General features: G+C 35.4%; 1 protein-coding gene across 1 annotated transcript in view; it reads left to right on the forward strand.

Annotated features, from left to right (window-relative positions):
* Window positions 1-10,068, forward strand: part of LOC132565081 (solute carrier family 4 member 11-like) — a 68,646-nt gene extending 58,578 nt beyond the window's left edge. The window contains exons 16-20 of the mRNA XM_060229687.1: window positions 704-872; window positions 7,875-8,048; window positions 8,888-9,083; window positions 9,451-9,620; window positions 10,008-10,068. Coding sequence (XP_060085670.1) covers window positions 704-872; window positions 7,875-8,048; window positions 8,888-9,083; window positions 9,451-9,620; window positions 10,008-10,068 — 770 coding nt within the window. The remainder of the gene's footprint in view (window positions 1-703; window positions 873-7,874; window positions 8,049-8,887; window positions 9,084-9,450; window positions 9,621-10,007) is intronic.
* The last annotated feature ends 5,224 nt before the right edge of the window (window positions 10,069-15,292 follow it).

Genomic DNA, 15,292 nt, shown 5'->3' on the forward strand with positions numbered 1-15,292 from the left:
TAGATGTTGACAGAAAATTAAGTTCCAATATATCGTGCAAACATACAAAAAGATAATTTTTCACCGGAGCTCCAGAACAACCGACCGACTAGGTCCTGGTGACCCTTGACCTCATCGGGATGTCTGATTTAAGTGTGTCATCAGAAGGGATGTCTGATGTAAGTGTGTCATCAGAAGGGATATCTAATGTATGTGTGTCATCAGAAGGGATGTCTGATGTAAGTGTGTCATCAGAAGGGATTTCTAATGTAAGTGTGTCATCAGAAGAGATGTCTGATTTAAGTGTGTCATCAGAAGGGATTTCTAATGTAAGTGTGTCATCAGAAGGGATGTCTGATGTAAGTGTGTCATCAGAAGGGATTTCTAATGTAAGTGTGTCATCAGAAGGGATGTCTGATTTAAGTGTGTCATCAGAAGGGATGTCTGATGTAAGTGTGTCATCAGAAGGGATATCTGATATAAGTGTGTCATCAGAAGGGATATCCGATGAAAGCGTGTTATGTAGCTGGTGTTAACTTCACTGAGCACCATGCAGGGGGGGGGGGGGGGGGGGGGGGGGGGGGGGGGGGGGGACTGTTAGTTTGATTCTCTACTTATTGAGCTATTGTGACCCTTTAAGTTATTTTAATGTTTATGATGAAGATAGCTATTAACTCATGTGATAATTTAATACAGTACGGTTGTATTTTTTCTTGTTTGATAGTAAAACCATTTGAATATAAGCCTGCTGAGACCCTGTTTAGAGTAGCACCTATACACACATTACCAGCGGCAGCAGTGTTCGCAGCAGCAGGACTTGGCTTTAGTCTTTCTCTCCTGTTCTTCATGGACCAAAATATATCTAGTGCCCTCGTCAACACACCTACAAACAAGTAAGTCATTTGTTCTGAGAAAAAATACAAACAAGTTGGTCAGTATGAGACAAATAGTAGGTCGATATCAGAAAAATAAAAACTAGTGGGTCAATACATGTATCAGAAAGAAATACAAATAAGTAGGTCAATACATGTATCAGAAAGAAGTACAAACAAGTAGGTCAACTTGATATGTTCACCTTTCATTGTCATAGTCTAACCAGAATCACTCAACTGTCCTGTTCACCTTTTATTGTCATAGTCTAACCAGAATCACTCAACTGTCCTGTTCACCTTTCATTATCATAGTCTAACCAGAATCACTCAACTGTCCTGTTCACCTTTCATTATTATAGTCTAACCAGAATCACTCAACTGTCCTGTTCACCTTTTATTGTCATAGTCTAACCAGAATCACTCAACTGTCCTGTTCACCTTTTATTGTCATAGTCTAACCAGAATCACTCAACTGTCCTGTTCACCTTTCATTATCATAGTCTAACCAGAATCACTCAACTGTCCTGTTCACCTTTCATTAACATAGTCTAACCAGAATCACTCAACTGTCCTGTTCACCTTTCATTATTATAGTCTAACCAGAATCACTCAACTGTCCTGTTCACCTTTTATTGTCATAGTCTAACCAGAATCACTCAACTGTCCTGTTCACCTTTATCATAGTCTAACCAGAATCACTCAACTGTCCTGTTCACCTTTATCATAGTCTAACCAGAATCACTCAACTGTCCTGTTCACCTTTTATTGTCATAGTCTCACCAGAATCACTCAACTGTCCTGTTCACCTTTCATTATTATAGTCTAACCAGAATCACTCAACTGTCCTGTTCACCTTTTATTGTCATAGTCTAACCAGAATCACTCAACTGTCCTGTTCACCTTTCATTATCATAGTCTAACCAGAATCACTCAACTGTCCTGTTCACCTTTTATTGTCATAGTCTAACCAGAATCACTCAACTGTCCTGTTCACCTTTCATTATTATAGTCTAACCAGAATCACTCAACTGTCCTGTTCACCTTTCATTATTATAGTCTAACCAGAATCACTCAACTGTCCTGTTCACCTTTTATTGTCATAGTCTAACCAGAATCACTCAACTGTCCTGTTCACCTTTTATTGTCATAGTCTCACCAGAATCACTCAACTGTCCTGTTCACCTTTATCATAGTCTAACCAGAATCACTCAACTGTCCTGTTCACCTTTATCATAGTCTAACCAGAATCACTCAACTGTCCTGTTCACCTTTCATTATTATAGTCTAACCAGAATCACTCAACTGTCCTGTTCACCTTTTATTGTCATAGTCTAACCAGAATCACTCAACTGTCCTGTTCACCTTTTATTATCATAGTCTCACCAGAATCACTCAACTGTCCTGTTCACCTTTTATTGTCATAGTCTAACCAGAATCACTCAACTGTCCTGTTCACCTTTTATTATCATAGTCTCACCAGAATCACTCAACTGTCCTGTTCACCTTTATCATAGTCTAACCAGAATCACTCAACTGTCCTGTTCACCTTTCATTATTATAGTCTAACCAGAATCACTCAACTGTCCTGTTCACCTTTCATTATTATAGTCTAACCAGAATCACTCAACTGTCCTGTTCACCTTTCATTATTATAGTCTAACCAGAATCACTCAACTGTCCTGTTCACCTTTTATTGTCATAGTCTAACCAGAATCACTCAACTGTCCTGTTCACCTTTCATTATCATAGTCTAACCAGAATCACTCAACTGTCCTGTTCACCTTTCATTATCATAGTCTAACCAGAATCAGTCAACTGTCCTGTTCACCTTTCATTATTATAGTCTAACCAGAATCAGTCAACTGTCCTGTTCACCTTTCATTATCATAGTCTCACCAGAATCACTCAACTGTCCTGTTCACCTTTCATTATCATAGTCTAACCAGAATCACTCAACTGTCCTGTTCACCTTTTATTGTCATAGTCTAACCAGAATCACTCAACTGTCCTGTTCACCTTTTATTGTCATAGTCTAACCAGAATCACTCAACTGTCCTGTTCACCTTTTATTGTCATAGTCTCACCAGAATCACTCAACTGTCCTGTTCACCTTTCATTATTATAGTCTAACCAGAATCACTCAACTGTCCTGTTCACCTTTTATTGTCATAGTCTAACCAGAATCACTCAACTGTCCTGTTCACCTTTATCATAGTCTAACCAGAATCACTCAACTGTCCTGTTCACCTTTCATTATTATAGTCTAACCAGAATCACTCAACTGTCCTGTTCACCTTTCATTATCATAGTCTAACCAGAATCACTCAACTGTCCTGTTCACCTTTCATTATTATAGTCTAACCAGAATCACTCAACTGTCCTGTTCACCTTTCATTATTATAGTCTAACCAGAATCACTCAACTGTCCTGTTCACCTTTTATTGTCATAGTCTAACCAGAATCACTCAACTGTCCTGTTCACCTTTCATTATCATAGTCTAACCAGAATCACTCAACTGTCCTGTTCACCTTTATCATAGTCTAACCAGAATCACTCAACTGTCCTGTTCACCTTTCATTATTATAGTCTAACCAGAATCACTCAACTGTCCTGTTCACCTTTCATTATCATAGTCTAACCAGAATCACTCAACTGTCCTGTTCACCTTTCATTATTATAGTCTAACCAGAATCACTCAACTGTCCTGTTCACCTTTCATTATTATAGTCTAACCAGAATCACTCAACTGTCCTGTTCACCTTTTATTGTCATAGTCTAACCAGAATCACTCAACTGTCCTGTTCACCTTTTATTGTCATAGTCTAACCAGAATCACTCAACTGTCCTGTTCACCTTTCATTATTATAGTCTAACCAGAATCACTCAACTGTCCTGTTCACCTTTCATTATTATAGTCTAACCAGAATCACTCAACTGTCCTGTTCACCTTTCATTATTATAGTCTAACCAGAATCACTCAACTGTCCTGTTCACCTTTTATTGTCATAGTCTAACCAGAATCACTCAACTGTCCTGTTCACCTTTCATTATTATAGTCTAACCAGAATCACTCAACTGTCCTGTTCACCTTTCATTATTATAGTCTAACCAGAATCACTCAACTGTCCTGTTCACCTTTTATTATCATAGTCTAACCAGAATCACTCAACTGTCCTGTTCACCTTTCATTATTATAGTCTAACCAGAATCACTCAACTGTCCTGTTCACCTTTCATTATTATAGTCTAACCAGAATCACTCAACTGTCCTGTTCACCTTTTATTATCATAGTCTAACCAGAATCACTCAACTGTCCTGTTCACCTTTCATTATTATAGTCTAACCAGAATCACTCAACTGTCCTGTTCACCTTTCATTATTATAGTCTAACCAGAATCACTCAACTGTCCTGTTCACCTTTTATTATCATAGTCTAACCAGAATCACTCAACTGTCCTGTTCACCTTTCATTATCATAGTCTAACCAGAATCAGTCAACTGTCCTGTTCACCTTTCATTATTATAGTCTAACCAGAATCAGTCAACTGTCCTGTTCACCTTTCATTATCATAGTCTCACCAGAATCACTCAACTGTCCTGTTCACCTTTCATTATCATAGTCTAACCAGAATCACTCAACTGTCCTGTTCACCTTTTATTGTCATAGTCTAACCAGAATCACTCAACTGTCCTGTTCACCTTTTATTGTCATAGTCTAACCAGAATCACTCAACTGTCCTGTTCACCTTTTATTGTCATAGTCTCACCAGAATCACTCAACTGTCCTGTTCACCTTTCATTATTATAGTCTAACCAGAATCACTCAACTGTCCTGTTCACCTTTTATTGTCATAGTCTAACCAGAATCACTCAACTGTCCTGTTCACCTTTTATTGTCATAGTCTAACCAGAATCACTCAACTGTCCTGTTCACCTTTCATTATCATAGTCTAACCAGAATCACTCAACTGTCCTGTTCACCTTTATCATAGTCTAACCAGAATCACTCAACTGTCCTGTTCACCTTTTATTGTCATAGTCTCACCAGAATCACTCAACTGTCCTGTTCACCTTTATCATAGTCTAACCAGAATCACTCAACTGTCCTGTTCACCTTTTATTGTCATAGTCTAACCAGAATCACTCAACTGTCCTGTTCACCTTTCATTATCATAGTCTAACCAGAATCACTCAACTGTCCTGTTCACCTTTTATTGTCATAGTCTCACCAGAATCACTCAACTGTCCTGTTCACCTTTATCATAGTCTAACCAGAATCACTCAACTGTCCTGTTCACCTTTTATTGTCATAGTCTAACCAGAATCACTCAACTGTCCTGTTCACCTTTTATTGTCATAGTCTAACCAGAATCACTCAACTGTCCTGTTCACCTTTCATTATCATAGTCTAACCAGAATCACTCAACTGTCCTGTTCACCTTTTATTGTCATAGTCTCACCAGAATCAGTCAACTGTCCTGTTCACCTTTTATTGTCATAGTCTAACCAGAATCACTCAACTGTCCTGTTCACCTTTCATTATCATAGTCTAACCAGAATCACTCAACTGTCCTGTTCACCTTTCATTATCATAGTCTAACCAGAATCACTCAACTGTCCTGTTCACCTTTTATTGTCATAGTCTAACCAGAATCAGTCAACTGTCCTGTTCACCTTTTATTGTCATATTCTAACCAGAATCACTCAACTGTCCTGTTCACCTTTTATTGTCATAGTCTCACCAGAATCACTCAACTGTCCTGTTCACCTTTCATTATTATAGTCTAACCAGAATCACTCAACTGTCCTGTTCACCTTTTATTGTCATAGTCTCACCAGAACCACTCAACTGTCCTGTTCACCTTTCATTATTATAGTCTAACCAGAATCACTCAACTGTCCTGTTCACCTTTTATTGTCATAGTCTAACAAGAATTACTTTATTGTCATGTCCACATTTTATTGCCACAATCCAACCAAATCACTTGTCATGTTCACCTTTTATTGACATAGTATGACTAGAATGACTTGTCATATTCAACTTCCATAATCATGGTTTTTCCAGAATTATTTGCTATGTTTACCTTTCATTATCATAGGATGTCCAGAATGGCTTGTCATGGTCACCTTTCATTATCATAGGATGTCCAGAATGGCTTGTCATGTTTACCTTTTGTTATCATAGGATGTCCAGAATGACTTGTCATGTTTACCTTTCATTATCATAGGATGTCCAGAATGGCTTGTCATGGTCACCTTTCATTATCATAGGATGTCCAGAATGGCTTGTCATGTTTACCTTTTGTTATCATAGGATGTCCAGAATGACTTGTCATGGTCACCTTTTGTTATCATAGGATGTCCAGAATGGCTTGTCATGTTTACCTTTTGTTATCATAGGATGTCCAGAATGACTTGTCATGTTCACCTTTTGTTATCATAGGATGTCCAGAATGGCTTGTCATGTTTACCTTTTGTTATCATAGGATGTCCAGAATGGCTTGTCATGTTTACCTTTTGTTATCATAGGATGTCCAGAATGACTTGTCATGTTTACCTTTTGTTATCATAGGATGTCCAGAATGGCTTGTCATGTTTACCTTTTGTTATCATAGGATGTCCAGAATGGCTTGTCATGTTTACCTTTTGTTATCATAGGATGTCCAGAATGGCTTGTCATGGTCACCTTTCATTATCATAGGATGTCCAGAATGGCTTGTCATGTTTACCTTTTGTTATCATAGGATGTCCAGAATGACTTGTCATGTTCACCTTTCATTATCATAGGATGTCCAGAATGGCTTGTCATGTTTATCTTTTGTTATCATAGGATGTCCAGAATGGCTTGTTATGTTTATCTTTTGTTATCATAGGATATCCAGAATGACTTGTCATGTTCACCTTTCATTATCATAGGATGTCCAGAATGGCTTGTCATGTTTATCTTTTGTTATCATAGGATGTCCAGAATGGCTTGTCATGTTCACCTTTTGTTATCATAGGATGTCCAGAATGGCTTGTCATGTTTATCTTTTGTTATCATAGGATGTCCAGAATGGCTTGTTATGTTTATCTTTTGTTATCATAGGATATCCAGAATGACTTGTCATGTTCACCTTTCATTATCATAGGATGTCCAGAATGGCTTGTCATGTTTATCTTTTGTTATCATAGGATGTCCAGAATGGCTTGTCATGTTCACCTTTTGTTATCATAGGATGTCCAGAATGGCTTGTCATGTTCACCTTTCATTATCATAGGATGTCCAGAATGACTTGTCATGTTCACCTTTCATTATCATAGGATGTCCAGAATGGCTTGTCATGTTCACCTTTCATTATCATAGGATGTCCAGAATGACTTGTCATGTTTACCTTTTGTTATCATAGGATGTCCAGAATGGCTTGTCATGTTCACCTTTTGTTATCATAGGATGTCCAGAATGGCTTGTTATGTTTATCTTTTGTTATCATAGGATATCCAGAATGACTTGTCATGTTCACCTTTCATTATCATAGGATGTCCAGAATGGCTTGTCATGTTCACCTTTTGTTATCATAGGATGTCCAGAATGACTTGTCATGTTCACCTTTTGTTATCATAGGATGTCCAGAATGGCTTGTCATGTTTATCTTTTGTTATCATAGGATGTCCAGAATGGGTTGTCATGTTCACCTTTTGTTATCATAGGATGTCCAGAATGGCTTGTCATTTTAACCTTTCATTACTATATTGATCACAAATAAGCCAATGTTTGTATGTGGAGATTAATGGTGAACAGTCATTAAGTATACTGGTAAGAGATGGACATACCTTAGAAGGAATTATATCAACCACATCAATAATGTTATTAAACTGATCATTCCAGTCGGAAAATACACTGTCTGAAATAAAATACAAAGACAAAAGTCAGCTAGACTCCAGTAAACATACATATAGTGGTGGGTGAAAATTTGAGATCTTGTTTTGTCTACAATAATGTCCACTAAAGTCAACATAAATATTATGAATCTTTTTAACAGGCTTAAGAAGGGAGCAGCTTATCACTGGGATCTGTTTGTTGTGGCTGTCATCAATGCCATACTGTCCATCTTCACGTTACCATGGATACATGCAGCACTGCCGCACTCTCCTCTCCATGTAAAGGCTCTGGCTGACCTTGAGGACAGGATAGAGCAAGGTCATGTCCATCAGGTGTAAGTACTAACAAAGCCTAGTGATGTCCATGTTTACTGTAAATATCACAAAACAAATCAGAATCAACGATGACACCAAAAGTTTGAAGGAAATTAAGATAACTTATCAAGGGAATTAAGATAACTTATCAAGGGAATTAAGATAACTTATCAAGGAAATTAAGATAACTTATCAAGGGAATTAAGATAACTTATCAAGGGAATTAAGATAACTTATCAAGGAAATTAAGATAACTTATCAAGGAAATTAAGATAACTTATCAAGGAAATTAAGATAACTTATCAAGGAAATTAAGATAACTTATCAAGGGAATTAAGATAACTTATCAAGGGAATTAAGATAACTTATCAAGGAAATTAAGATAACTTATCAAGGGAATTAAGATAACTTATCAAGGGAATTAAGATAACTTATCAAGGGAATTAAGATAACTTATCAAGGGAATTAAGATAACTTATCAAGGGAATTAAGATAACTTATCAAGGAAATTAAGATAACTTATCAAGGGAATTAAGATAACTTATCAAGGAAATTAAGATATTTTATCAAGGGAATTAAGATAACTTATCAAGGGAATTAAGATAACTTATCAAGGGAATTAAGATAACTTATCAAGGAAATTAAGATAACTTATCAAGGGAATTAAGATAACTTATCAAGGAAATTAAGATAACTTATCAAGGGAATTATGAAATTATCATTCTATCCTTTTGAATAAGTAATAAAAAATCTCTTCAAAATAAAAACATAATCTATATGTGGTTAGTAAATTTCTAGATACACTGTGAATCAATGTTTTCTAAATTTCTTTCTTATTGAAATATTCTAATTATAACAGAGTTGTCCATGTACGGGAGACACGTCTGACCGGGATTATCTCCCATGTGTTGATTGGTCTGTCTATGTTCTTATTGCCCTACCCAATGGCCTATATTCCCCGTCCAGTGCTGGATGGACTTTTCCTTTACGTAGCCATCACTGCTCTCTACGGCAATCAGATGTTTGATCGAATCCTTCTCCTCTTCACAGAACAGGTTTGTACAGTATATAGATTTCATGTCAATATCACTTATTTGTGGTTTGATAAAAAACCGTTAACGTTACTTCAAATGTAAGTATAGTTATAATGCTGAGTGAAATACCATTTCATTTTCATGATGCTTATTTTATGTTTTTAACATATGGCTTCACATTATACATTGAAATTCTGATTTAGTTCTCTAACAGTTTATGAATATGTTTCATAACTTAAAAAACCTTCAATACCATGATGAATGTTTTAGGATTCATTCTCTTTTTCAAAATTCATTATTGACTCTGCAGGTGAATGTGTATGACAGATCCATTGAACTTACATCAATTTTGATATATTTCTAAACCCGTCAATCTGTCCTGTTACAGTCTGCCTACCCTCCTAACCACTACGTACGCCGTGTGCCCCAGAGGAAGGTCCACCTATTCACTGCTATACAGCTCGTGCAGTTGTTTGTCCTCTGTATTTTTGGTTTCTCACCCATTCCTTACATGAAGATGGTCTTCCCTATCCTCCTCATGGTGCTTATGCCTGTCAGGTAAGTACTGATAGAAATAAGATCTTCAACTTCTGCAGAACCATAAAGGCTTGAGTAATAATAATGATAAGCTATTTTTACAGCTTAAACTACATTCAATTCTATAAATGAATATTTTTCATTATTAAAGCATGTTTACCAATGAAACCTGGAGAAACATGAACTGAAAAATATGGGTTAGTGTCAAAAACATTGAGCATCATTGTAAACTTCCATCCCTGGGAATTGAAAATGTGTTTTACCATTCATTAGAAGAAGTTTTGAACAGAAACCACAGCATATTTAAATGGTCTCATAGAAAAAACAGTTATATTGGTGATACAGTTATGTAAGATGTCATGAAGTCAATAAATCTTTCCAGATTAAATTTATTTTTTTCTGTTACAGACACAAGTTAGTTCCCAAACTCATTGAAACAAAGTACCTGAAAGCCTTGGATGGACACTGAGTTGACCAGACAACAGGAATGTTAAAGACATCGTGACATTGATGTGACATTGATGTGACATTGATGTGACCTTCATTATATTATGAAACTGCTATATCAGACACCAAATTAAGATATTGTAACAACAGATTCTGGGGAGGATGTTAGTGTTAGTGGAGGGAATGACAAGCCTGTCTCTGTGAAAATACTGTAATATGGTGCCAAATTTGTGAATATAGGCTTTTACAGGTAAAAATATACTACAGCATTGTCTTTTCCTGCAAAATTTATCAAGACAACCAACAAATCAAATTTCTGTTTCATCAAAACATAAGCATTGATTGAATTTTAAAAAATCAAAAATTATTCAGTCCTTTACACAAAGAATTTTAGTTTCATGACCGGTATAACTAGTATACAGGTTACAATATTCACTTCATTCATGGTAAAAGACCACTCAGTGGTTAAGGTAGGTCACCTGTGTCACTCAAATACAAATAAAGCATTACACCTGTATGAAGCATACATTATCCGCTACTCAAACTTTACCTGTGAGGTGACATTATCTGCTACTCAAACTTTACCTGTGAGGTGACATACCTACATGACAACATACCTGTATGACACCACACCAGTGTAATATACATGATTACAATTACCTGTAAACATGCATATCTTACCTGTAAAGTGACACACCTGTAGTATGTTCTCAACTTTACCAGGGTATAATAGTATGATAAACCAAACAATGCAACGAGTCCCTGGACTGGGACACCTCCACACACCTCTTACTACCCTGTAGTATTAGGTGTTACAGAATGTATGTACTTTATAAATATATATATGCACACTGAATCTAACTGTATATACACACTTTGAGAGTTGTACAGTGTTTTGTACCCATTTATAGAAAAATTTGTTGACAACAAAAGTTGATAGAAGCATTTATGTGTTACATCATCTTGTTACAATCTAGAAATGTGATTGCTAGATGAAAGAATAATTTTTCCCATTTTTGAATCAGTATATTTGCAAATCATGCAAGCTGCCTGTCATTTTGCAATTAGTACACAACGCATCTGCCACTTTGTGGTGACCTGTATATAGATTAAAGACTGTGAAGTCTACTTATGTTGGTGTTCTGTGACACATGTACATTGTCACTTATACATATGAGGCATTGCGACATTTACTAGTTTTTTGTGATAGCTGTTATGTTTTTTGAAAGTTTATCCTCGTTGATTTTGTGTTTACCAGACACAAGACATTCCAGCTGACTGCAATGTATGATTATGTATCTGGTGGTAGTACTTGAATTTTCATAGAATCCAATTTTGAGGAAACTGTCTAGTCTCTGCATTTTGCAACATTAACTCATCTAGTCTGTGTTCTGGAAAATTAGCCTTTCTTGTCTCTGCATTCTGGAAAGTTAAGCCTTCTAGTCTCTGCATTTTGCAACATTAACTCATCTAGTCTGTGTTCTGGAAAATAAGCCTTTCTTGTCTCTGCATTCTGGAAAGTTAAGCCATCTAGTCTCTGCATTTTTCAACATTAACCCATCTAGTCCGAGTTCTGGAAAGTTAAGCCATCTAGTCTGAGTTCTGGAAAATTAGCCTGTCTTGTCTCTGCATTCTGGAAAGTTAAGTCATCTATTCTCTGCATTCTGGAAAGTTAAGCCATCTAGTCTGAGTTCTGGAAAATTAGCCTTTCTTGTCTCTGCATTCTGGAAAGTTAAGCCATTTAGTCTGAGTTCTGGAAAATTAGCCTTTCTTGTCTCTGCATTCTGGAAAGTTAAGCCATCTAGTCTCTGCATTCTGGAAAGTTAAGCCATCTAGTCTGAGTTCTGGAAAATTAGCCTGTCTTGTCTCTGCATTCTGGAAAGTTAACTCATCTAGTCTGTGTTCTGGAAAATAAGCCTGTCTTGTCTCTGCATTCTGGAAAGTTAAGCCATCTAGTCTCTGCATTCTGGAAAGTTAAGCCATCTAGTCTGAGTTCTGGAAAATTAGCCTGTCTTGTCTCTGCATTCTGGAAAGTTAACTCATCTAGTCTGTGTTCTGGAAAATAAGCCTTTCTTGTCTCTGCATTCTGGAAAGTTAAGCCATCTCGTCTCTGCATTTTTCAAAAGATACCCTGTCTAGTCTCTGTTCTGGAAAAATAAGTTGTCTAAACTATGTATACTGGAAAAACATCTGTCTAGTCCCAGTATACTGGAAAGGTACTTGTTAATTCCCTATGTACTGGAAAGTAAACCTGTCTAGTTCCTGTGTAATTGAAAGTCAAGTCATAACCTACAAAATCCTTCTCTTCCCACTCAGTTTTTAGACGCTGCTTGTTTTATACTGTTTTTATACTTACACTGGTAAATCATGTTTTTAAAACCACTTTAACTTTTATTGGAACTTGTAACATACAAATCTTCTGTACGAGTACTATGTGAAATATGAATATTTTGTATCTATGACGGGGCTCAATTGAATATCGAAGGGTATCATACTGTAATTCCTTTAAGGACCAAAGACAGCCAGGCAGTTGGTTCCCTCCATCACTGTTAGTTGACACTTTTGATATATAAAATTTTGTATAAAGTGTAGAATGGTGTAAGATTTTATGTGATATCCTGATTGAGTTATTATTGAAAATTCATAATTTTGATCCATTTTTTAATTGTCTTATAACATGTATTTTGTTCAGTGTCTTTTTGAAATCTGGACTTTTTTTCTACAACATCAGTACTAACTGCTGCAAACAGCTGCAGTTTGACTAGTTTATTAACATTGTATTGTTAAAAATTACGGGAATATTGTTGTCTGTAGAATTAGTTGTTTCAGTTGAATATCTATTAACACACAACAAGTCCTTGTTATACTGCCACCATTTGTAGGTTGTTGTAGCCTGAAAGGTTGTACTGCTTTATGTACCACTTATATAGGAAACTATGGTATAATGAAAGACTTGATGATTTAATTTGAGGAAATTTTTACATATTGCCAAAATACTGACATGTCTAGTGATAGGAAGAGTCATGTGACACAAAACCTGTAACCAACCAACCAATTACTGAGGATGATTTTGACGATAGGAAAGGGGGATAATCTAACGTTTTGGTGTAAATAAAATCAGGAGACTTATATGAAGGTTTACAATGTCTTCGCATTTCATGTAGATTTTTAATGTAAATATCTATATAACTATTGTGCTATATAAAATTATACACATGTGTAGCTTTTGTGCCAAATAGCATGTTTGCCATAGATGAATATTTTATTGAGAAAAAAAACATTGCCATTTGTGTGCTAAAAACAGATCACTTTAATAGTACCGACATGTATTTTTTTAGTACCAAGATATGAAAATAAGATTTAAGGTTCATTAACTTATATTCATATGATATATTCCTATACTATATGAGGCTATATTTATAATAGTTAAAGTCATTAACTAATCTGTGATGTTTTGTAAAAAACCGTATATTATTGATTTTTAAATTCTATTTGTTTACATATCATACCAGACCAAAGATCAATGAAAGCTTCCATATCAAAGTGTAGTAAGTATAACACAAGATTAGGATTTATAGTTTCTCCTCAGCACCATTACAACAGTATCTGTAAGACCAGAATGACCTGTCATGTAAAATCTGAAATTTTAACGGGACTTCTTTAATGATCTTTGGGACACATAATCTCTATCAGTATTCAACCAGCAAGAAATCGGTGTACTTTACTGTTCTGTACGTGACATAAACTTTTAGTATTGTAAGTTTCAATACTATTATTTATCCAAGAAATTAAGGGTCTGCAGAATATTCTTCCAAAATAATAATAATAAGCTTCACAAAAATATACAAAAGAACTGAATTCCATGTACCTACATTGATTAAATATTTAGCATTTCAGAAATTAACGTAATCTCTTTATTTTCCAATTAAGTATTACACAAGTTTTCCTGGGTGTGACAGATGTTATAACCCCTGCAACAAAGTTAGGGTGAAACATACTTGAATATAGTTGTCTGTTGATCTGTTAACAGGATCACGTCCAGACAACTACTGCTACTACTTTCATCCAAACTTTGTAAAAATCTGCTGATGTTGTCATTTTCACACACTAATGTTGTGCAGCTACCCTTCTTTATTTTTATTTAATCCAACCATTCTCTTGTGTGCTCATGGATGGAATTTTTTTCCAAGTTCACTAAAATAGGCTTTCAGAGAAGTTCTACACCTGCTGTTGACTTCGGAATAGACATGTTTTATATTAGATATGTCCCTTTTAACTATGTCTGGAATCTTGTTAAATTCCAAGATTACATACATCCCAACAATGAGTAGGGGGGCAGTAACAAAAGCTGAGTGTTTCTTGTCAAGTTCAAAATGACAGGTTATTTTGGTCCCATTATATTTGATACAGTTAACTTTTTTTTATATTTTGTTTTATAATTAGATAAACAGGATATAGATCCAACATACAAACAAAATCAACTCATTTGTTATAGTTTACATTTTGGAATAAATGCCATGCTGTTTTCAACAATCAATATGCCTGATATTAAATTACATGTATATGTATTATATCGTGTCTGATAAGATGTTTAGGGTTTTCAGTTTGGAATTTTATAGTATTTTATATGCTGTCAATAGAATTTCATAATCAGTTACTGGTATTCATACCTTGTCAATGGTATTTCATATCAATAGAATTTTATATCCAGCTACTCTTTTGTTAGTTTTTTTTTTCATAATAACTTTTCCTAAAAAAATGCATGATGGCACAAGTTATCTTCTGGAATATAACCTAGAAAATAAAGACAACTGTACAGTGTGTACAAAGGAACTGTCACAATTAATTACCATCATCTTTCACTCGCTGAATGTGACATTTAGAGCTATAGAGCTAGTACCTGTTATCAATATCTTAACAATGTTATTTGTTAACAATATAAAATCTTTACTTACCTATGGTGTGTTAACATTATTTGGTGACATGGCCCCTAAATCTATTGTGATAAGGAGGATTTTCTGATACCTGTCTCCAATCACAATAGCAAACTGTAACCAGTATTTTATCAATCATTCAATGTAACAATGATTATTGAATGTTTACAAATTAAAAACACTTTGCTAAGATCCATGAAAAGGTTGTGCTGCAGACTTGATACCACCCAGTTTTTATATACCACCCACTGACAAGGGGAGAATATCTGCTTCTTAATAATCATTCAAATTTTCATAAACCAACATTCCACT

This window comes from Ylistrum balloti, unplaced genomic scaffold (assembly GCF_031769215.1).
Source record: "Ylistrum balloti isolate Yb309-2 unplaced genomic scaffold, AGI_CSIRO_Ybal_v1 Utg369690, whole genome shotgun sequence".
Lineage (NCBI taxonomy): Eukaryota > Metazoa > Mollusca > Bivalvia > Pectinida > Pectinidae > Ylistrum > Ylistrum balloti.